Source organism: Pararge aegeria, chromosome 11 (genome assembly GCF_905163445.1).
Source record: "Pararge aegeria chromosome 11, ilParAegt1.1, whole genome shotgun sequence".
NCBI lineage: Eukaryota > Metazoa > Arthropoda > Insecta > Lepidoptera > Nymphalidae > Pararge > Pararge aegeria.
Window position 1 is genome coordinate 11,815,437 of NC_053190.1, and position 26,616 is coordinate 11,842,052.

A 26,616-nucleotide genomic window follows, 5' to 3' on the forward strand; every position below is an offset into this window, starting at 1 on the left:
CATCTCTGTTGTAACCTAACCTCAGCTAACCTTTAAACATTGTTTGTTTAGGTAAAAGTTAATCTGATTGACAGATACACGAAATACAAATTTGTGTCGTATGCGTTCCGTTGTTTCTTATGTTACGTTTCGTTATTGTTTTAGTTTTATTTGATGACTAGTTAACGGTTGACTACACAATTTGTGACGAAAAAATTAACAGTTTTTGTTAGCAGACAACAAAATTACGTCACAAAAAGCATTTCGCTGACAATTAAGATTTCAATGACAGTGAGGGTAAGCAAAGATGTAGTTAGAATGTATGAAGCCTTTATTGCATGAGTCTGACTCGAACATGCATAGTTTTTTAATTATAAATCCTAAGAGAACCCAGTGGAGCATAGTATTAAATCACACAGATTAATTGCGTAAGTGCTCGCTACAAGTATGTTATTTTTAACTATTAGGTCGCTTGAACTATACAGGAAGTAGCAAAGCTATCGCGTAACATGACGAGGACTTTCCATCAGAGATACACAAAACTTTGTGGGTCGGTTTTTTTTTGCAACCGACTACTGATTTAGCAATAAATTTAGCTCTGATGAAAAAGGGTTTTGTCAATATCAGCTTTTGCATAAGCACTCAGGATACGATATAAATCGAATAATAAATCGACTGCACAGCTGTCCTTAGCTGTGTGGCTAACTTTGTATGTGTACATGATGTCTACCAATACGGATAAAGCTTAGATTCGCGTAATAGCAATTTGAATTTTGAAGATGGCATTTTCTCGTAACTTTTATATTCCGGTCAATCTAGACCCAAAAATTAGAGTGAAGGTACATAAAAACCCAATAAGCAGAAAATCAGTAAAATTGTTTAAAACATAATCATAAATAATATTTAAAAGTTCCCCATAATTCCCTTGTATGAGTAAATAAATTATAGTATGTTACACCGTGATAGTTAAGGTTTCTTGTGGCGAAGCAATGGTTAAAATAACAAACAAACGAAAAAATCTTTCATCTTTATACTTTTATAGAAGTATAGAAGTAGGTATAGAAGTATAGATTACCTACTGCAATCTCAACGGTTTGAAGGCATATGTATACCTTTTCGTATGATTAAACCCCACATCTCCTTTCTCCAATAAGAAAGGAGGCTTTCACTCAACAGTTAGTTCAGTCTTTCTCTTTAGACCGAAAGCAAGTATCGAGTGCATTGTATGCTTCGCATTGCCATAAACTTATTAAAATATACAGTTTATTTTTCTAACTAGTCTTAAAATGTATACAATTTGCTTAGATAGAGTGTTTTAAAAGTATACAATTTTTATGTAAGTAAACCAAGTACGAGGGGCCGAGTTCGTATTCACGCACGCACCTCTAACTTTTCTAAGTAATATGCGTCTTAAGTAATTAAAATATCACTTGCTTCAACGGTAAAGGAAAACATCTTGAAGAAACCTGCATGCCTGAGAGTTCTCTATACTGGCCTTAACCCCTCCTCATTGTGGGAGGAGACCCGTGCCCAGTAGTGGGTCGGTAATGGATTGATATGATGGTGATGATGATGAAACTATGTTCCCCTATGTACCTACATAATGTGCCTCCTATGTGCTTACGACAATTTAAATTATTTATGCTTTCTTTACGTATTTTCAAGCAAAATACAATTCAAATTAATAGAGAAACTTGATCTTGATCTGTTGAATGTTTGTTTGTTTGTTTTACAAAACTAATTTATGTTTACCTTTTTACTCTTTACTTTACTCAAAAAACATTTTGAGTTTAGAACTCTCTTTGGAAAAACTTTCAAAAATTCCATTTGCTTTACATTATATTTCAACAATATAAAAATAAAAAAAAAAAATAAAAAAAAAGAATCATAAAATTCAGATAATCATTGATTTAAAAAAGATTGAACAATGAAGTGAATTCTTCAAATGAAAAAACAAATATTTAAAGAATAATACTTTTGTAAATAAAACAATGCCTTTATTGCGTTGTTCATGATTAAAATATGTCATTGTTTTTTTTATTTGAATTCATAATTAGAATACTTGAAGATAAAGAGGCGTTGAGGTAATATTACGCGCGTGAACCATAGACAAGCACGACAACGGAGCCCAGACTTTATGATCGATGCGCAGACGTATTATACAAGTATGTACGTTACTTTTTTTAGTAATTAGAACACTTAGTCCAAGTCTGTAACCTATTTATTGTTGGAAATGTTATATGTTTTGTTCTGATATTTATATAGTAAATATTTTTTGGAAAAGTCTTCAATGGAGGCTAGGCTTCTATTTCTATGTGATCACGTAAAGAAACTTCGATTGTCCTCTCCATTGTCTTAATACCTCCGTGCCTAATGACCAAAGTTTTCGAATAGTTCGTATGACCAGTGACTTAGGTACCTACTGATGGCCTGATAAGAAGGCTCACACAGCTTTAAAATTCCTAAATAATTTTTAGCTTAAACCTTATGTTGCTGGCGCCATACTTACAAAAACTAGGTACGATGATTTGCAACGTGCCCTGTTTAATAACCCGATGAATGACGTACAATATTGCGAATAATGTAGCACGTTGTAGCTAATGTTGTCGTATAATGAATAAACCATTTCCATGTCGAACCAAATTTACTGAGTAGGTATGCACCTACCGAGTAAATTCATTAGATTACAATAGGTAGACGATGCATATTAAGCGTAATTTGATATATTCCTCGACAACCAAACCAAGTGCGGTGTAATTTATAACTTCGGTGTTCTGTAACATCAAATAGATTTAATTATGTTATTATCATCATCATCAACAGCCAATAACAGTCCACTGCTGTACTAGAGGACCGTACCATCGGGAGGGTTAGCCCATAGTGACCACGCTGGGCAGAAGGTTGGGTGATCGCAGTACTATGACGTACAATATAGACGTTATCTGGTATATCCCCTTAGTCACCTCGTACTACATCCGCGGATAGAGTACGGGTGGTGACACCGCATCACCTTTGTAAAATATTAATCGTCAATGCGTTAAAGCAAGTCGCTCTAAAACTGTGTATTTTAAAAATAAATAAATAAATATACTACGACAATACACACATCGCCACCTAGCCCCAAAGTAAGCGTAGCTTGTGTTATGGGTACTAAGATGACTGATGAATATTTTTATGAATTATATGTACATAAATACTTAGAAAATACATATAAACACCCAGACACTGAAAAACACTTAATGCTCATCACACAAACATTTTCCAGTTGTGGGAATCGAACCCACGGCCTTGGACTCAGAAAGCAGGGTCGCTGCCCACTGCGCCAGTCGGCCGTCAATTTGTAAGTAGAGCTCATATTTATGTAGGTATATCTGTTTATATTATGAAAATTAAGCTTAATTTGCTATACTCCGCGAACAGCTGGAGAATCTGTATGGTGTAATTTATAATTACTTCAATCCGTATAATCCACACCAAACAGATCCTCGGCAACGTATCCTACGCACGTTTCACTCCGAAACCGGAGCATCCTCAGGAGATTGTTGACTTTACAATGAATAATTGTTAAGAGCATATCTGTTTGCTTTTGTATAGAATGCGCGGATCTCTAGAACTATCATCCCGATTTGAAAAACCTTCATTGTGTATCTATATACATATATATATATTATATTTATATATTTGTGTTATGTTTATATCTTATTAATTGCACCTTCTACCTCTTTTCTGTTTTTTCCTTTTACTACTTTGGTTGCCTGGAAGAAATCGCTATGTGGCGATAAGGCCACCAAATTGTACTATCTTGCTCTATGTTTTTATTTCTGTATCTATTTCTTTGTCTGTGTTTTTCTCTGGTGTACAATAAAAGTGTATTCATTCTTTCATTCATTCATATGATAGACCTTCTGAAGACGGGTAATGTGACGCCGTGGGAAGATTTAAAGTTTTGATGGGGGACTTATCAAAGTGACGAGTTCGCTAGTATTCTAAAGGTATTTGTATTACCATTGAAGATCGATCTACGCAACTTAAATAATTTTTATGATTGCAGCATAATGAGTTATAATTATTCTGTATAGTTATAACTCATTAAAGTATTATAATGCAATTCGGAATGTAATTTTTTTCCGATCGACGGATAATAGTCTAGCGACAGAAAAAAAGTATTATTTGCTTTATTATTATTTATTTCTTATTACTCACTAGCGGTTCCCCGTTCGATCGGGTACAACTTCTGATAGGTAAACTATTCCCATACAAAATTCATTCGATATTTTAACACAGTATATATACCCCGCACACCCGCAACGTTTTTTCGGCGCCTAAAGATCATTACGTGATGTTAAATATGTATACCATAACGTATAGTGTAATAAATCGAATATCATAAAATTTGTCGATTCCGGTCTACTTTGCTAAGTTGCTAAAATAATATGCCCATTTATTGCCCAAAGAGTGAATATTGAGTTTGTGCCTTTCTTTCTTCTCACTACGTTCATTACAAATCGGATTGATTGTTTCTTTAAATTTTGTTTAATGAGCTTTCTGAGTCAAGGCTGTGCGTATGTGTATATTTATTTATTATTATTATTTATTTATTCCTTAGACTTATAATTATCTCAAAGGTGTGCGCGCGCAGTCGGCATTGGCCGGAGTGGTGGAATATCTTCCTTATTCGGAGAGAATACCCGTATCCGAATACAAGGGTATTAGGCCGATAAAGGGTTGATAATGCCGAGATTCTAGTAGATACTTGTTTTAGTCGTGAATAACTACATAGGTTATGTAGTTGAAGTTCTTTCGTAAGTAAGAAAGCAAAGAGAGAAATAAAAAACATCTTTATTCTCGCACACCAATGGTGTTAAATTATAACGTTGTATACGTTTTAAATAAAATAAAATAAACTTGTGACAAACGAGCCGACTCAGGACCTAAAGCTAGACACTAAAAGGCTCTGGTTTTCAAGCCAGCTCCAAGACCTTAAAAAATAACAAATAATCTAAAAAAAGGACAATAACACAGACTGTTTAAAAAACAAAAGTTGATATAGTAGTAGTAGTGGAGTAGTAGTCCATGATATTCATGGACTGAGTTCCTATGCAACTTTGACAGTGACAATTGGGAGTCTGATAGGAGGCGGATGTACGTAATACAAATTAGCATCAACGTAAAACTGAAGTTATAATTTCACCAAGGCATAGACTAAGTAATTAAATTAATTGGTTAGGTATTGCATGTCGTCCGTAAACTTCAATTAAGTATTAACCGAAACACGTGTGATAAAACATGATTATTGATAAAAGTATATAATAAGTATATTATTATATAGATATTGATAATATTTTAGGTTGATCGTTTGAACTTTTATCACTCATCAACATCATGACAACGTATCTTTAAATTTTTTTTTTGATATTTAGGTGGTGTTTTGTTTTAAACCACGACGCAAAAAAGAAGAGGCGTAAGTTTGACGTGTCTGTTTGTGTGTGTATGAGTGTGTTTGTGTATCTGTCCGCATCGTATTTCCCTAACGGATGAACGAATTTTAAGTTTGTTTGAAAACTGTTTGTTTCTGATGAAAATATTTTTTCTTTGTCTGTCTACTAAAGTATACTTTTTTTTTCTCCGGTAATAACATAATTACCGGTGATAGTTAAAACCCTAAGTCAATTTACAAGGTAAAGGCTCGCAGTTAATATATTTTTACCGTTTGCACTTATTATAATGAGTCGAGCTATCGAGTTTAATCCATTTAAATATTCTTTCATTTGTTTCACTAAGTACTTTATACGTTATGTTAAATTCGAAAAATATTTACCTACTGTGGGTCGCTAGAAATCAAAACAGTGTTTCCTATTTTACGTTGACTTCCTCATTTATTTTATCGCTTAGAAGGATCGGGATGCATTCCAGTTGTTCGGTAGTAAAGTTCTCGAGGTATAAATTAACATTCCATTGCGAGGCTTAGATGGCTCCAATCCATGAATTGTATTAGTGAAAAAAAAACAACTATATAGTAGTGTAGTATTATTTTTGTATGATGGGTGGTTATTTTTAGTAATAACCTAATTTTAGAGTAGTTAGACGAGCTTAGAGATCTTGAAAGTATTTTAATTAGTCGGAAGTCGGACTCTACCTTTCTCGAACGTATTTTCACCATTTTGTTTAAAACACATCACTATATGAGGCACCCTAAATTTATGTGCAAATTATTACCAAACGTAATAGGTATTATTATATGTACATTGGAAGATTTAGGCAAGATTTAAAAAAAAAGTTAGAGTCATTGATTACAATATCGCGGATTTATTTCATAGCAATCGGAATCAGGAGTAGTGTCGTAAAATCCTTTTTTGGTTGACTAATATATCTAGCCTTGTCTTCGATTCAGGTTAAAGTGTTTGTTATATATTTTTTGTAATAATCTGTATTTATTATATTTAAAACATAATTATTTAAATGAATATATAGCAACTAAAATAATCAACTATATATTATTTAAATAACGGAATATTTTATGTTAATTATACAGATAAAAATGTACATTTTATTCGTACAAGTTGCTTAAAGTACCTAATAAAAGGAAGAGCGCGATGTTTTCTTTCTTAGACAGATAGGTACATAGTACTGTTGAGGATAAGCCTTATTAAGTGAAATCCCATCTCGAAAAACAAGCGCCTATTATACGTACGAGTATATGTGCGTAATACGAGTTATAAGATACGATATCTTCCATGACTGCGGACCGAATAGCTATCGGTTTGTTTTTCTCCAAAATAATATTTAATTATTTAATTGTCTAATTACTCACTGGCTTTAAGCTTTCTTAATAATCACGCTTCTGAAGAAAGTTTAAACGTTAATTTCTACTTATCATCTTGTAATATTGTGTTAATTATTTTTATGTTTTTCTTTTTTAACAATTATTTGTCAAATTAAGTTTGCACTTGTAATTGACAAGTGTGCTATATTTATAAGCGTGTAATATGAATGTTGTTAGTGCTCTTAATAAAGAAAAAAATTAAATTTTGAAGATATGTTGTAGCGTATTAGGTATATTCTTGGCTATCATTATTGTTTTCAAACAGAGGTCGATGTCCAAAAACATACTATAAATTGCTTGGTACTTGCAAGAATTCTAAATAGGTATGATAGATCAACTTTGTCCTTACTAATTTTATAAATGCTAAACTTGTTTATTTAGTTTGTTGGTTTGTCCTTCCATACGCCCTAAATAAGCAAACAATCAACTTGATTTTTGGCATAGAGTTAGTTGAACTTGAAAAAAGACGGAGAGCTCTATAATATTCTAGTTATATATAACCCTCAATAATCACGGACGAAGAATGTGAGCAGTAGCTAGGTATAAATATTTATATTGCCGTGTTTTTGGTGATTTCATAATAACAGGGTTGATTGGAAGCAGTGGTCTCCGCTTTCACCTCAGTTATAATATTAAAAAATATTCAAACCGCCGGTAGAGTGAAATCAGACTAAATGTTTAAAAAGTACTTAATATGTGGGCCTGCTTGAAATAACCTTCTAGTTTTGAAATTTTAAGTTTATTAGAAATATCAACAGTTAAAGTTTATTAATGAAAAAATCGATCTATCTGAAAACTGATTTCGAATAACAAGAAAAAAGTTTTGCATTTAATTATAAAAAGAATGAACAAAAACATTTGCTTGTGTTACAAAAAGGTATAAAGAGGTATTAAAGAAACTGTCTGTCCGTGTGTCAAGGATCTTTTTAGAAACTGTTTTATAATTATTTATAATCAATATCTAATAATATAATTTTCTAACCGTACCGAATAATTATGTTAGTAATAGAAACGCTGTTTCGTTTATATTGATAAAAAAATGTTTTCAATGCGTTTAAATCTCCTGTGGCCTGTAGGATGCCTACAGACAAACATATTTGCCGTTAATTTTAAGTTAAAAGATAGAAGCTGTGATTGAGCATTGGGTAGGATCTCGACTTAACCTTCGAAGGGCTGAGTTCGAATCCTAACACACATCTCATACTTCTCTAAGTTATGTGCGTTTTAAAACAAGAGAGCATCGTGAAACCTGCATGATTGAGAGTTCTATATGCTCTCAGAGGTGAATGGAGTCCAACAATCCGCACTGGGCCATGGGCCAGCGTGGTGGGCTACGGCCTTAACCCCTTCTCATTGTGGGAGGAGAACTGTGCTCTGTAGTAGGTCGGTAATGGTAATGAAATGAGATGATGATTACGATGACCTGCGTTAACCTAGTAAAAAATAATTTTCCCAATTTTCCGATCCCGTTAGAAAAATCGCACTATATGAAGGGTCAGTCCTGACCGATCTTTTAATACATTTATTTCCTTCGGACGATAATACGTAGTAACCTTGAAACTACATCAGTACTCGCTATAAGTTGTATGTTAATCAACAAGCAAGAGTGAACGAACTTAAAATCAGAGTATTGGCCATCCTTGAACCTCGTATTAGTTATTCTTTAGTCGCAAGTAGTGGCGGATCCAGGAAGAGACTGTACCTAGTATAGAAGTGCGTAATAGTAATTGTGATTCGATAATAATATTATGAAATGAAGCAATAGTGTGTAGGACTTCGACCACTTACAGGGGGTCGAATTCGAATCCCAGCAAGCACCTCTAACTTTTCTAGGTAATGTGTGTTTTGGGCAATTAAAATATCACTTGCTTCGACGGTCTGAGTGTTCTCCATAATGTTCTCAAATGTGTGTGGAGTCCACAAATCCGCATTGGGCGAGCGTGTTTGTCTACGGCCTTTACCCCTTCTCATTGTGGTTACTCGTGCCCAGTAGCGGGCTGGTGATAGGTTTATATGACGATGATGATGATGAATATTATAAATATTTAAACGCAAAGGCAAACAAAACTCACTTTTTTTGAAGCCAATGCAGTTACATAATATAGTGATAAACTAGCCTCGTTCTTCATCCACGTTTATTAGTACGGTTTTTTCAAATCCCGTGAGAACCTTTCAAAATACTTTATGCCAAAAAAGAAGATTGGTTGCTTAGTTAGAGCGTGAAGGAAGGAAAAAATTGCACATTCACATTTATAATATTTCGAAATACAAATTATCCTGCGTTAGATACCAAGGTAAAAAAAAATGTTAATGTAAATGTAAATTTTTTGTACACTTAGAACTCGGTATGGTATACCATCTTCATCCAAAAATTCATTGATTGTATCTTCTTAGCATGAAAGGGTATACAGAATATCTCTTTAGAACTATACATAAATTTTAGAATACAGAAGACATGCATTTTTTCTGGGATAAAGTCATTTTCCGAACAAGAGAATTTAAAAAATCACGCCAATCCGACTAAAAACAACATCGGTTTTATAATATTATTTCGTATAGTAAGGCTAGAGATTGATTACAAGTGAGATGAAATCATTTGCACAAGTCGACATCTGGCGAAAGTTCGACGCACCCATAACTTGTATTATATAGATAGATACTGTCATATTTCCAATCATCCAGATAGTGTGTACATAGAAATATACGTATTTATAATATATACATATATATATATATATATATATATATATATTTAAATATATAAAACTTCGCATGGGCCTCATAAGAAGCCCGTTGTCACTAGACCTAATAGATTACTATTCATCTTATTAAGGCGATTCTTTTGTTAAGTATATGATATATAGGTGATTCTTAGAGAAAAGCAGTTTCACGAACTCTTATGTGATGTCTAAAGACGTTAGCTGATGTCTAAAGTTACGACACCGATTCGACGGATCGTAAAGTTTAGGGGACTCGTAAACTGACAGCTGACTGGTGAACAAAATAAAAATTCGGTTATTTTAATAACATGATAAAACAAAATAACAAACCTTGTGGCAAGACGAGTAAGGTTATTTGAGTTGCCTAGTGAAAATTGATTGGTGAAAGGTAAATGTATGCCTTGAAATCTTCTTTAATACAAAGTTAGTTACTAAGGCATTGCCTTGTCCGTTTTTAGTGACAACGGGCAAAAGAGTCACTAGAGTGCGATGCTGGGATTGTCTCTACCTGATCAGATCATAAATGAGGAATTGGACAGACGATACTAAACAAGTTGCTGCAAGCTGAGACTTTGAGCTAGTTAATCAACATCACCTGAAGTCAGTAAATGGATGGATGAGCAAATTTGGAGGTTTCAAAGAGAATTTAGCGTACTTCAGCTTCTATTACTTAGAACTAAGTTATCGTTAAACTAAGAGTCAAAATCATACTCTTAGTTGATTCGTCCCTATGCAGAACTTTAACCTAAAAAAATCCTACCATTTCACGTCACGTATAATATGTCGTATGTGTGTTCATAATAAAAAAACGTTAAACATTAAATCAATAGGTTGCTGCTGAGGAGTTCTGTTCTCTGCCTCTAATATTGGCGAAAGTCGTGCAAAGTTTAATTCGATTTCATTTAGTAGTTTCACCGTGATGCGCAGCCATGATACAGACAGACAGACACAAATGAAAAAAAAAAATCGAGTTCAGTATAAACTCAAAAATTGACGTACAGCGGACGGTCCAGGCCAACCAAGTACGGACACAGGCCAAGGATCAGATCCTCAAAAATTTAAATAGTGTTGATATTGGCTGTTATAAGTGACAGAAGAATAAAACCATTTTTATTTTTTGGTAAACATATTAGTTTTTTTTTTAAATAAAAAGTATCCAATGTTACTTCTTATACCTCCAAAAATATGTGTACAAAGTTTCACGACGATCGTATCAGTACTTTTTACGTGAAAGCGTAACAAACATCCCTACATTCACATTTATAATATTAGTAAGGAAATGATAAGCAAACTAATTTGAATTATAAAAGAAAAGTAACTATGGCCATTTATCACGTAAGATAGAAGAACAAATATTATCATGACGTAGGTAAACTTTTTTCTTCGGTCTAGGGGCGGAGGTTATTTTTCGTTTGTCATTCATGAATATTAATAAGTATTTTCTAAATCTATTCTTATAGATTCCTAGTCATAGGATATCCCAGTTTACAGGTTCTATTGTTTTATACGTCATTGTCTCCAAATAAAATTCAATTCAATTCAATTCTTGTTTATGGCTTTTGTCTGTGCCAACTGGGCACAAGGTACTTCGCCAATGTCTTGTAGATGAAGAAGGCACGAAGGAGATTGATCGGTGAAACTAATGAAAAGTTAATTTTGAATTTGTACCAAGAAATAGTTGTTATTAGCTAGTTAGCTCTTTAACCTAAGGCAGCACAGACAACACATGCATATATATCTAACACGGATATTTTTTGTACATTACACTTTAATTTTATTACTTACTATATATTTACATAAAAATCTACAATAAGGACTGAAAACAAACATTAAAAAACATTTAACACTCAAAGGACGGGGGACTTTGGGAGGAAGAACGTCATAGAGGGGATAGGTAAGTTTGGGACAGTTAAAAATAATATGAGTTATAGTGCCCTCATCCAAGCCACACTCACAGATGGAGTTGTCCCTTATCCGGAGTTTGGCCAGATGTACAGGTGTGCTAGCATGACCAAGACGCAATCGGGAAATTGTGGATGAAGTCCAGCGATTTGTACTCCGAGAGTGACAAAACCAGGGTTGTCTTGGTATGTTTTGTTGGATGGTAGCGTAAAACTTACCCTTAACCAATTTGGAATCATTCCAAAAAATTTTCCAGGCTGTTTCCATATATGTTTTGGCAAGAGTACATAGGTCATGCGATGAATTTTTAAAATGATCTAGAGAACCTGACTCAACAGCTGTTTTGGCACATGAGTCAGCAGTCTCGTTTCCTGGAATACCTGAGTGGCTTGGAATCCAAACCAGTAAGATGAATAGTCCTTTTTGATTGCAAGAGAGCAGAGCCTTCCGGATTTTTAAGATAATGGGAAATCGTGATTTGCTGCGAAAGGGGTTTTCTTTAATAGACATTAAACAGCTTAAAGAGTCAGTCAGAATAACCGTCTGTTGTACGTTATGGGACAGTGCAAACAGGATTGCTTCCAAAAGAGCAATGGCCTCTCCGGTAAACACAGAAGACTCGGGAGGGCATTTAAATTTTAAAACAATTCTGTAAACAGGAACCCAACATGCAGCACCAACACAACCTTCTGGAGACAGCTTTGAAGCATCAGTATATATAATAAGATGATTTGACCAATTTTGACTAATATGCTTTTGTAGTTTGATATTGGTATCTGGGGATCCTTTACTCAGACCTAGATCTGTGATGATGGAAGGGTTGTATATTAATGCTTTAAATGGGGTTGAATATAGTGGGTTGATTGTGAAAGATGTCAGGGGATTAGGAAGGCTGGTATACTTTAGGAAACTATCTAGCAAGTAGGAAGACGAGTTACGGGAGCAAGGTGCGTGTGATAGTTGGCTTAGTCGGTGCCAAAGAGGATGGGATGACAGCTGTAACATCTTGCTGATAAAGCGGTCACATAGATATTGTCGACGGATGGATAGAGGAGGGTCAACGCATTCTACCTGCAAAGCATTAGTGGGGGAGGATTTCATTGCACCTAGAATAATTCTAAGGCATCTATACCCAAATAAAATAAATTTGGAATAACTTATTTTCTGTCTATTGGCATTCGATTTTGCGTGTCTATTAAAAATAAAAAGTTGACCAACTGTCAATTGAAAATGAGTCATGTTTAGAATAATCAAATAACACGCAAATAACACTTAAAGTCACTTTTGTTGCATGTGCCTACAAGTGTGACGTGTCTGAGTTGGTAAATGCTTAACGTAATTTAGGGCACTTTCACCACTTTGAAAATACTTTAAAATGTCTTATGCGAAGATCAGACAGTTTCGATGAAATCAATAAGTGAAAAAAAATTAAGAACACCTAGGATGAATACAAATTTTTACTCAAGTAAATTATAATAACCGGGACCGATGACTGTACGTGCTTTTCAAGGCACGGTTGACACCATTAATTTCCTAACTCCGGGCTTGTACTGTAATTCCTTTATTAGAAAATACACAATATGTTATATAATTTTATGCCCAACCCCGGAATTCGTACCCAGGATCTCCTGCTAAGTAGTTGCACATGCTAACCACGAGACCAACGAGGTAGGTTATCAGATAACTAATTACTAAGTATTATTTTAATCACATAAACCAATCAAAATTAGACACGCGGAAGTAATGTTCATTTAATTTTCAGTCTTTTTCTTTATTGATACAATTTGGTACCTTTGATGTGCACGGTACAAGTAATTAACAAGCATCCACTTAATGAGATTGAGCATAGACCCACTACGCTGCGCCAATGTGGGTTGACGGGCTTTAACGACGTGGCTGACTACGGCCTTAATTTCTTCTCATTGTAGGAGGAGACCCGTGTCGTGAAGATGAATCGGGACCAAGGTACTCTCCGAGGCTCGGGGTTTATAATGCGATTTTTCTTATAGAAAAATCCAATAGTTATTCTTCCTCCGACCCGAGAATCGAACCCAGAACCGCATGGTCCGTAGTTAAAGTTGCTGACCACTTAATTAACGAGGCAGTTTATATAGTACTGTATTAACAAGCGTACAATGTAACTAAAAGGGCCCTGATGCAACGGTTGCACCAAAAATGGCAAGTGCAGGATGGAATCAATCTAATCAGTATTGGCATCATATCCTTTACCATTCAAAAACCATTCAAAAGTTCACGCTTTTCGAAGAACGCTTCCCGAGTGGAGGGAGATTTCGCATAAAAATTCCACATTGTGTTGCATGAATAACAATAGCAGCCGACCGATTAGGTGCTGATAACGTTTTATCGAACTAACTCTATTTGTCATGTATTTTGTTACCAGTGCGATAGTTTGTCACTTATAATACCACAAGAGCTTCAAAATTATCGGGTATTTCCCGATAGGTTCGTTGCAAACAAATGAAGGATTCAAGTTTTTAAAAACTTGACGACTTTATTTGTTTGCAGGGAACCTTGAGGGAAATGCCAGATAATTTTGAAGCTCGTGTGGTATTCGGGGGATTATTTTTCCGTCCCAAATGTCGGCCAATAGAATTGCACCATGAGACGAAATGTACAGTTAACAAATAAGAATGTCATAATGAATAAAACAACATTTAATTAAGATTCAGGCTAGTGCAATTATAAATACAATTGTTTATATATAGCAACTACCAGAGAAAATTTTCAAAAAATTATCAGTATAATACCATGTAGGTTGTACCACGTGACGTCGAATGGTGCAATTCTATTGGTCGATATTTGGGTCGGAAAAATAATCACAGTAATTCTATTTATGAATGAGAAGTATTGCCGAGTGAATACATATACGTTAACAAAGTTACAAAAAGATTTAACGTCCTGCATCTGTTTAAAATCTGTTTAAAAAGGAAAAGGTGACTGACTGACTGAATGGCTTTCAACGCATCACTGAAACCAAAGGAAAAGGTGACTGACTGACTGAATGGCTTTCAACGCATCACTGAAACCGATAGACGGATTGGGCTAAAATTTAGCATACAGATCATCATCATCATCAGCCCTCGAAGGTTAAGGCCGCAGTCTGCCACGCTGGCAAAGTGCGGATTGTTAGGCACTTAGGGCTTATAAATACTAGATAACTAAGTGTCAGCGCGGAAAGGATTTTTGAAAATACATCCTCTAAGGGGTCAAAATAAAAGTTTTGAAATTTGTAAGAAAATAAAAATTTACGCGAGCAAAAGCTAGTTAAATATAGCCGTAAAAATAAAATAAGATTGCCAAAGAGTAAAATTCCTCTTTATAATTTCATAAATTACTAGGTTTTTTATAAAATAAGTACTAAGTTAATAAATAGAATAAATAAATATATTTCTACAATACACACAGCGCCATCTAGCCCCGAAGTAAGCGTAGCTAGTGTTGTGGGTACATAGATGACTGATGAATATTTTTATTAATAATACACATAAATACTTATAACATAGAGATAAACACCCAGGCAGTGAAAAACATTTATGTTCATCACACAATCATTTTCCAGGTGTGGGAATCGAACCCACGGCTTTGGACTCAGAAAGCAGGGTCGCTGCCTACTGCGCCGTCAAAACCCAATAGATAAACATAAGCACAATGGTTTATTCCTAAACATCTGGTTTTAATCCAAACTGTAGGCACTATAATTTAGTAGCTAGACTAAAAGAGTTGATATTCTATTTGATTTCTTTTTAGACTATGCAATCAATTATTGGTAAGTGAATAAGTCCGCAGGAATTCTAACTGCAGACGTAACCAACGACTTTCACAAGATAAAGTTGAATGACTACCGGAATCAAGTACATATAGATGCAAGGCGGCAGTAAGTTTGTAGGCCAGAGTGCGTTTACGTTCCAGTGGTGGGTACGTTCTAGGTGTTTCTAAATTGACCCTTCCTTACATCCCACCATATCAAAAAAAAAATTTCCTGCGCCAGCAGTAACATCAGATGTTGTTTTGTTTGTTTTAAGTCTTTATTGCACACACACATTTTATATAAATTAAACACAAATACAGAAGAAACTTAAAATAATAAAAATAAAATAGAGCGTGCAAAGGCGGTCTTATCACTAAAGCCAGACAACATATGCATGTCCTTTCACTTCTGTACTGTGTGTTATTTAATCCTAAAACACCTTCGTACTTGAAGGAAAAATTTGATTTTGTAGGATTGCCTGCTGATTTGAGATCATGTCGTATGCTGACACTTCACATGCTTTTTCACAAGACGAAGTTCTATAAACTCTCGTTTACAGTGCAAGCTATTGAGTTGCGGAATGCGCTCCCACTAAATATACGTGAGGCAAAATCGCTTGAAACATTTAAAAACGCGGTGAAAGCATATTATCTTGCACAATAATGACGATATTTATTATACCTTGATTATGTTTATTTTTATTATCTATATGTTCATATATGTATGATTGAGTATATATTAGTTTATTATTTTATATTTATTTATTATACTTTTCTTATTTGTGCAATTTTGTTTATGTATTTGTATTTAGCTATTTGAATGTACGTTTATAATAATTTTACACCACTTGTCCGCTCTCTCTCATCTTGTCCTAATCCAAAGGTTGCCTGGCAGAGATCGCTACTTAGCGATAAGGCCGCCTTTTGTATTCTACTTCTGTCTTTGTATTTCTTTTGTTTTTTTATTTTCCTAACTTCATTGTGGTGTACAAATAAATAAAAAATAAATAAACCTTTGAAGTTAGGAAAAAAAAAACGAATGTTGCTTTATCAAGCTCATCTGCTGTTACGTGAACTAATTGTTAGGTATGTTAACCTAAACCCTACAATGGGTATATGTATACTATTAAGATTTTTGAAACGTTACGGAGAATGGATGAGCCCTCGTGATTTTATTACATTTGTCATTTTTGGAAGCGCCGCAGCAGCTGCCGAATCTACTCAAATGCTTAAGCGCCGTAAATACTCCGTTATTTGTAATGACTATGTTTATGCGGCGCTTGCGTTTGAGACTCTGGCTCCATGGTCTTCGGACACGAAACATTTTTTTAACATCGTGTCCCGAAAATTGGTCCTTACGTCTCGTGATCGGCTAAGTCTCGCATTCAAAGGGGCAATAGTGCCAGCATTTTGGGTACCATACCCATAAGTGAACAGTTAGACGGCTTATATTTATTGTAAATATTCATTTAAGTTTTTAATTTTAGTTATTTCCCTGGAAAAATATATTTTGCGTTGGTTCATTAATAAATAAATAGATAAGTACACAGTAGGTAGGTACAATACAAATGTTGTGGTTATCTATACGTAGAATTACGAGTTATTAGTTACGTGTCTTTTAAATTCAAAACACAATAAGTAATTCTGTTGAAAATCAGTACACGATAAATAACAACAATAAATACACGAAAGTCGACAGGTAGGGTATTAATTATTATGGAACGAAGGGGCTGACATTCTTATTGTTAAGAAAAGTCCCAAATAAATAAAGAATAAAAAAAAATATATATGTTATTATGTCAAACATCATCAAAAGATATTTTATATAAATAAAGGCATATAATCAGGTCGTATGAGAGCCGTAGCTGGGCGGTAAAGCGCGCAGGCCGCGATGGCTAGAGTACGCAGGTTTAAATCCTGTCGGATTTTTTTTTCTTTTTTTGTCAAAAAAAGGACCAGTGTATGCAAGGATAGGATAAATGTTAATAGGCATTTCAAAATTTATTGTATTAACAAAGACAGATAAACATTATAGAATAATTATGTTATAATGAATAAATTTTAAAATAATAAATTTTGAAGTATATATACGAATATATACTGTATATAGAAATACAGACTAAGAACGGTCGACGTGGATTTAAGGACTGACTGTCACGACGTAGTTCTAAATTCCGTACGTTTAAACTACAGAATCTTAAAAACATTGGACTGTGGCCCCAAGTTGTAGGTTTAACTAATGGTAAAATAAGACCTTACGTTGTAAGGAAAAAAAGCGTATATGGTACTTGCAATTTCGCCTAAAACTCACAAACCCTGAGACCTCGCTCGGTCACAAAAAGTGATAAGTTATTAATATGATTATTACTTAGCTATTGGTGGTATAGTGGTGAGCATGTTCGACTGGAGATCACGAAACTTGGGTACGATCCCCGGGTGGGGCCAATTAAATAGTAGTGAGTTTTCTATCAAGAAATTTTAAGTACCATCTCGGAGTCTGTAAATTTTCGGATTCACCCCCATGCCTCGGATAGCACGTTTAGCGTTAAGCTGTCTGAGCCATCCCATCGGACTTTGAGAGTGAGGATTATAGAGTTCACCTGTACCCGCTTACAATTGATTTTGAGGGCTGGTTGGCGCCGTGGGCAGCGACAATGCTTTCTGTGTCCAAGGCCGTAGGTTCGACTCCCACAAGTGGCAAATGTTAGAGTGATGAACATGAATGATTTTCAGTGTCTGGGTGTTTATATGGATATTATAAGTATTTATATACATGAAATTATTCATAAAAAATGTTCATCAGTCATCTGAGTTACCATAACACAAGCACACGCTTACTTTGGGGCTAGGTGGCGATGTGTGTATTGTTTTAGTATATTTATTTATTATTATTATTAACTACTCTTGTGCCCCCTGTAGTTGGAAAATCTCTGGAGATTGACCACCGTAGCTGAAATTGGTTACAGTAAAACTGAGCGTATCAAGCTAAAGTAATATTTAGTTTAGATTTTTGTTTTGCGTGTTATTCGTAAATACCGATGAAGGTAATAAGTAATAACTAATATGCAATTATAACATGCAATGCTACGCAATAAAGAAACGGATTCAGTTGTGTTAATTACAAACCTTGAACATCTACGAAATGTTTGCAATAAAGTGGGTATGTGGGTATGTTATGCATGATATGAGGATGTGATTCAATTTTACGATTTAACTGATAACGATGTTTTCGTGGTAGTATGATTTTTATTAACTTAACAAAGCAGCTACAATAATAATTTAGAATAAAAACGTTTAAAGTGACCTCGTTTTGCTTGCTAGCCATTATAGCATGAAACTGTTACGAGATTCTGGGTTGGATCTTTAATATGTGGGAATGATTGTTAAATCCCACATAGGAGGAGCGGGAAGGCTCTAAGCTATATATATATCTTCCTTTTGTGTGAGAAATGATGCCTACCTCAAGCTGTGTAGCATTATAATATGAGGATGGCGATGATGGTCAATCATTAGATTTATGAAGGTTTTACGTAGAGCAGCAGACCGAATACAATAACTTATTTTCTCTTCTCTACATATAAGTACAGTATAAAACAAAGTCGCTCTCCTCTTGTCTGTTTATCCGCTAACACCTCCCAAACCACACCACAGATTTTGATGCAATTTACACCATCTTTTAGGTAATTTTTTTACAGAGGATTTCATTCTACCACATTAAGCTTTTTGTAAGTAGAACAAATAGTACAAGCAACTAAGTCACCGAAAAATACATTTACATGGTAAACTTTGGTTGAACTTTAAGGGGGTATATAGAAATTATGTCTTAGAGAATTATAGTTAAGCGATAAGACCGCCTTTTTTATTCTTCTCCAGTCTTTGTGTTTCTCTCAATGCGTCCTTTATTTTCCTAACTGTGTAGTGGTGTACAAAGAGTTTAAATAAATAAATAAATAAAGAAAACCAAACATATAATCACTAACAGACAACAGTTATGTTTGATTCACAATAGCCTTATCTTTAATTAAAACTATATTTTATTTAAACGTTATTTGAGACGCTATTTACGCTTTTTTTATGGATCATAATAAAACTGTCCTTACAGTTTACCATTACCATTATTTATATTTATTATTATACCATTCTAATGAAGACTTTATCATAGGTTGCCCCGAAAAAATAATTCACGTGAAAGTTAGCTGCAAATGTTGTTTATAAACAAATACAAGTGTATCCAGAGTATTTTCTTGGTAAAAAAAAATACATATGCATAAATTAAACTAGATATACCTTTGTAAATCCTATATACATACAACTATATGATATAGGTATATGGAACTGAGATGCAGTTTGAAATAAGTAGTAGTTTCCTAGGTATAACGCTGAACCATATAAATTTCCGGCGTACATACAATATTGCATCATGGGAAAATATGCGCGCTGTGTGAGTAATCAGAACGGGAACATAATTAATGGTTATATTTATTTGTATATGAGCAGATGTGATGTCAGCCGCAGTGACTAGCATTTTAGTGAAGTAATTAGGTATTAAACTGTAACAATAAACAGAAATGAATCATTATTATGTATAATACGTACTTATTCGACAATAACAATGCAGAAAAGTTGTTATATAAAATAATATATAATAATAATAATAATAATTTGTTATAAAAGTTGCTCGCGGCTACTGCCTTAAAAATTTCAGACAATGAAAACAAAAACTCCAGAATACACATGCAAATGCTAAATTCCTTAAAAGAGCGTTAGAGACAGACACTTTTGCATTCGTTATACTAGTGTGTAGTGTACCTATGCAATTAGATTTTTACAAAAATGATTTGTTCAGATTTATATTTTCGCTTTATAAGTGCCTGTGATAGGCCGACATGAATAGAGAAATTTTGAATTTGAATTTGAATTTATTCTTTGCAAGTACAGATTTTATTATTTTTTGGATATTTTATCGATATTTCTTTGCCGACAGACGTAGTGGGCAGCGACCTTTCTGAGTCCAAGGCGTCCAAGGTGGGTTCGATACCCACAATAGGAAAATGTTTGTGTGATGAACATAAATGTTTTTCAGTATCTGGGTGTTTATCTGTATATTATAAGCATTTCGGTATGTATATTATTAATAAAAATATTCATCAATTATTTTAGTACCCATAAGACAAGCAAAGCTTACTTTGGGGCTAGATGGCAATGTGTGAGTTGTCGTATTATATTTATTTATTTAAACGAAAATCTTGTCTGGTAGCTGTCCTAAGTTGCCCGTCTCTATAACTCACCCGGTGTACCCTTGAGTGTTCAAACATATTATATGTGGCATAGTAGTCTAACTGTAATCCCATACATATACTGTTAGTATTTAAGCAAATAAAACTATTGACTGAAAAACACGTGCTGCAATATACACAAATGTAAAGATGGATACACACTATTCTTACTATTCCTAGTAGTTATAAATTACGTATATAAATAGGTAAGAACTTACATTTTACCATCTAACTATTATATATACACTTACAGACCAAAAAAACAAAAAAAAAAAATTTGATGCTTAGTGCAAACAAAACAAGTTCTTATATTTCACAACCGTGTTACCATAACAGTAATAAATGGTTTGAATTTAATTCTATACCACTCCGAGTTCCCTAATAAAATGTATATTTTATGTTAAATAAAACGATAGCCTACGTTGTAGGCTAAATATTAGTATAGTTATTTTTAATAATAATATAATGTGGTTTTAATAAACTAAAAAAAAACCGACTTTAACATACGCCCAGGAACTAAAAAGCAAAAAATACTTGTTTCTACCGGCGATCTCAATAAATTTTAGAACACAAACGCTACTAACCTGTGACCTAAATATTTCAGTTAGATATATTCCCTGGGGACTTTTTTTGTAGTTAATAATGAATACTTTAATAATGTAGTACATATTTTTTATCTATCATCAATAATTTTCTCAGCGCACGCCAAATAATGAACTTTATAGGCAAAAATTTGCTACTTTGGGTTACATTATTGTTGATTTTTAATAAGAGCTCGACCACCTGGAAAGTATGCCCTTTAAAACAAAAAAATTAAGAAAAATAAAGAATTTTTCAAATCGGTTCAGACGTCTTCGAGTAATCAGGTGTTACCCGATACATTAAAAAAGAATGATTATGACGAATTGAGAACCTCCTCCTTTTTGAAGTCGGCTAAAAATGGTTAGGAACTTTTTCAAATTTCTATAAAAAAAAAACCAATTTACTTGTACTTGTACCTCAAGCCGTTACTGATAAAAAAGGCCATAACGTATCGATAGAATAGACAGACAACAAAGTGATCCCATGTCGGTTTTCATTTTTAACCTACTTCCTTCAAAGAGAGGTTGTTTTTTTGTTTTAATGTATGTCTGGCATTATTCTTCTTTTATGGACGATTGCTAAATAGTTTTTTGTTCGAAAGGGGTTTATTCCAAAATGGTCCCATTTAAATTTCATATAGATATGATGAAGAGCACCGGAGAAAGACAACGGAACTCTTAAAAAAATGACAGCAATTCAACTGCGTACAGCTTTCGTAGAAATATGCATTGTTTACGCAATCACACAATATAACATTACGCCTGTACCCTCGAAAGAGTTACGCAGACGTATTCAGTTTGTCTGAAACACAAAATATTCAAGCTTGATTTGAACAAAAATGTATTTATTTGTTAGTTGGTACAAAATTTCACTGTAACAATATAAATATTAGAAGCAAAAATAAAAGCGTTGTGCAGTTTACTAGGCTACATAGAATTGCTAATTCATTTAAGTGCAATTGTATAATATTTTATAACAAATTACCGAATCAAATCTTTGAGATGTCTCTCAATATCTTCAAAGTTTATATAAAACGTAAGTTTATAGATAAATCCTATTGTAATGTTAAGGATTACCTTAACAATAAAAAAGCTTTGGTGTGAATTGCTCTAAATTCATAACTTAATATAAATTTACTGTAAGATGGTTATAACAAAAAGAAAAATTATTCGGCTAAGTTTGTTGTGGGCTCTTCTTAGATCAGGGCGCGTTTGGAACCCTCGTAGCTTTAGGTTTAAGTTGGCGAACGAAGTTATCACCATCCCCTAACAATTATGTAAACATATTTGTATGAACGCTTCATTTCGCCTGTGATAGGCCTACATGAACAAAGAAATTTTGAATTTGAATTTGATTTGTTATCGAAGTCGGTCTTTTTTTGTTGAAAAATTCGCTCGGCCATTATGTAACCTATCTTCCATTACCAACATTCTAGTAGGTGTAATTTTTGGGCGTTTAGTGTCCCGCACTTAAGTCTATGTTCACCTTTATCTTAGAACGACAGTTCCTTGACCTTAATTCAGCACTATAGCAAACTGTAAGTAGAATATTTACGCAGATTTTATTTGCACACAAATGTATACCAACGTTGGTGTTTATTATATTCATCATAGCTGTGTTTACCTAACTGCCACCGCCGTTAAATATACAACTAAACGCACGCTGTTAATTTTAACACATTATAATATTAAATACCAACCTAATTACCACATTAGGCGTATTACGCGTGTTATGGTAAGAAATGAGGCTATTAGAGAAGTAAGATTTCCATGTAGATATTATTTCAACTATTAAACAACGACCGACAACGGAATTACGAAATAATGTTGAAGGATGCATAAGTATACTTCATAAAGAATCACCCTGTAAAAATATTAAATCAAAAGGAGCATATTTCTATTTCCATACAAACAATCTTAATATATATAAATCTCCTGTCACGATGTTTGTCCGCGATGGACTCCTAAACTACACAAACGATTTAAAATTAAATTGGTACACCGTGAGCAGTCTGGTCCAACTTAAGAGATAGGATAGCTTAGATCTTTAATTATAGTCGCCATTTTATTTTATTTCAAGTTATATATATATATATATATATATATATATACTACTATACTCATTTAAAGCTTAGCGATACTGAATACTTTAAAAACAAAATCAAACGCAGACGAAGTCGCGGGCAACAGCTAGTTTATTATAAATTCAAAACATTCTAAGTGTTTACTTATGACAACCCTATTGAAGATAAAAGGCCGACACGCACACAGTACCTACGCTACGCGACGCGTACCTAATGAAGTTAATGTGATTTTAGGGCTGTATCTCGTTTCCTTCAGTAAAAACTTTGGCAGTGGTTTACTCAAAAACTGTTAGGTTCTTAGTTTTGCAGATAAGTTTCAGAAACAGTACATAATGTATCTCTAAATCCTGTGAAGTAATATTTCGGTTTTCATTTACTGACAATTCTGTAACGACAGTCCTGGGTCGTGAAAATCCTACGCAAACCCAGAAAGGATTCAGCCTTATTAATGGTACTTATCATAAAATATCTTAAAATTTAAGTGTCAACCATGAATTTGTCATTAATATTTTATCCCAGTATATTATGATGGTTGAGCCAGATATTAAGATAACTGAAGTGTTTTATTTAGAATATACCTTTAGTCATTCTATCTAAGACAAGCTGACCCGTGCAACTTCGTTGGTTATTACCGGAAAACACAAATAAAATAACATTTTCTAAAAATGAATCCTAGCTAGATCGATTTATCGCCCCCGAAACCCCCTGTATACTAAATTTCATGAAAATCGTTGGAGCCGATTCCGAGATTACAATTATATAAATACAAGAATTGATCGTTTAAAGATGACTTACGATGAAATATAGAAATTCATATTACATCTTTTATAGTCAAAAAATCAAAACAGTTTGAACTATTAAAATATACACATAGCTTACGTAAATGCAGGATTTTTTGCTAAATCGATTAAGTTTTTCTCGTCTTTTTCAAGATTCAATTCCATTTAAATCTAGGCGAAGTCCATCAACCTAACAGTTTTGGTCCCGCTAAGCCGCGTTTGGCTACAGTATAGTTATATTACAGTCGATATAGCTAACCGAATTAATAATTGTTAGATTTACCTGTAAAACGGTTAAGCACGTAGTCATTCTGTTACAAAGAATGACTTTGTGCTTAATATCATCATCACCCCCAGGCTTTAATTTTATCCCATGGCTGAGCGCAGCCATTTTCTATTTTTTTTGCGTAGGGAATCCCTTAAGGATACAACCACAGCACGGTGACGCGTTGTGGGTAATATCGGACTCTTACCAACTGAAACCTAAGATTCTCATCTAGGCTAAAACCCATCGGTGTTCAAACTCATCGCCTGGTGTTTTAGTCACGGAAACGCAACCGTATCGTTAATAAACCAGTGGGATCAACCCAGATAGACCCTCTTCTGTAACCACTTCTATCTCTAGACTCCGTGCCTTCAAGCAAATCGGGGATACAGGGTATACCTTAAAACTCCAAGACTTATCCATTTCTATTACCGACCATCGACACGTTCTCATAGGAGAGCCTAGACCGACCAATCTGATAAAAGGCAGGCTCAAGAATATCATGGCAGGAATTCCATCGTGATGGTCATCAAAACAATTGAACCAATTGTTTTAAATTAAACCGCGTTTGCTTCGATGCCATATTGTACAGCGATTGTGTTGTATTATATATTTTCAAACTATGCCGAAGATTTTAATGGTCTTCACAAGGAAAAGACTTTTTAATTCTTTATTCCTAAAACAAACTATCTTCTCTACATCATAATCGGAATCGTTCATTCGGAATTAACGAAATCGTTCTAGATTTTAACCATAGGGAGAAAGTCGCACAAAACAGCCATGAAGGTAATTTTGAAGCCAAAAAATAAAAGTATTTATAAACGGTTGTTATATCTTTAATTTTGGTGATTTAGCGTTTCTGGCACGATGAGTAAGACCATTTAATAAATGGAACAATGAAAAAATATACCTCAGCATAATAAGTAGGTAGTTAATCGATTCTTACAAATACGAAATGTAAGCATTTTATTTAGACTGAACAATGTGAAACGATCGTTTTATATTAAAACTCCATGGCATACAACTTTGGACCTTTGATCTTGTTGACCACTAGCAAAATACCTGGTTATTTTGCCCTAAGGAAAAACATAAACGTAGTTACCCGAGATTTCACCTCGGCAATCACTGCCTCGCTTAACTACCGCGTTAGTCTAGTGGTTAGCGTGTTAGACCACGAAGAGGTGCTGGGTTCAGTTTAGGGTACGGCAAAAATAATTTTAGACGGAATAATGCATTTTGAGTTAACCAGTGTTAGAGTCGACCGAAAAGGTTTTTAGACGTAATTAATATTAATAATAATAATAATTACTTTTAATTCAGATAAAAATCCATAGCTACAACAATAACAATTATCTTATTTACTATATTATAAACTCAAACCTATAAATAATAAATAATTTGGAATCTCTTAACTAAGGTAAGTACCCTCTTGAGCGCTTCGTGTGTGTACCAATCCAGTGCTCCATAAAGAGATTTTCCCATTTATTGGTTAATATTTTCAAAATATATTTGGAGCTATTAAAATTAAAATTTATATTGAATAGAAGCACTATACTTTGCAAAATTCCTTCTTATACGGACCTCGCCCTTCAGACCGGAGCACAGCATGGCAACAATGCTGATCAGCAGCAAAAATAAGCATGGCGGTAGTACTTACCCGTACAAGCTATTATTTATTTGATTTAAGTACAAATAACTTCATCACCAAAATCATATCGACCCATTACAGGGTGCCCTCCCACCATAAGAAGGCTTAGTATGGAGTGGAGTCCCAATGCCGATCCATCCTCTCAGGCATGCAAGTTTCCTCACGATGTTTTCCTTCACCGTTGAAGCGAGTGATATTATGATTTCTTAAAAAAAATAACTTACCGAAACGAAACTTGCTAATGTCGAACGTGTTAACTGAACAGGTAACATCTTTGAATTCCAAATGCACAGTAGCACGCGGTAACAATGGTATCACATTATTGTTGCTAAGTTCCATACACTGATCACCCTTGACTCCTGGCGTCATTGTTAATCACTTTTTATCACACACTTCTAATTATTTTAGTACACTTGAAGGTGCGAGCGTCTTCACCGAATCTGAGTGTCCGATGTAATGTTGTTCTGACAATGTTTACCTTTTTATTCGTATCAGGTCGGCACTAGTAGGAAAGTTTTGTTAAACAGTTCTGATTATAAAATAATACTTTCTAGTGTTCACCAACGTAGGTACGACAGCACTAATCTAGTGTGTTTATGAGTTTCTTATCTTTGCGCTCTTCCTATTCCACGTTTTTGTTTACATTTATTTTGATCAAGTGTCTTCTAGGTCAAGCTCCTCGGCGGGGTTCAATATGTAGATTCATTTGTTTTACCGGATCTGCAAATAAAGAGAAATTAATTGATGTAAACATAAACATATAACCACTATCTATAACATTTTTATTAGTT

The 26,616-nt window shown here is 34.1% G+C and overlaps 1 protein-coding gene across 1 annotated transcript in view; it reads right to left on the bottom strand.

Moving 5' to 3' along the window:
• LOC120627264 (ATP-binding cassette sub-family G member 1-like) overlaps positions 1 to 26,616 on the bottom strand; it is a 55,862-nt gene that overhangs the window by 22,489 nt on the left and 6,757 nt on the right. The window contains exon 2 of the mRNA XM_039895183.1: positions 26,050 to 26,545. Within this exon, the coding sequence (XP_039751117.1) occupies positions 26,050 to 26,194 (145 nt within the window). The 5' untranslated portion in view covers positions 26,195 to 26,545. The remainder of the gene's footprint in view (positions 1 to 26,049; positions 26,546 to 26,616) is intronic.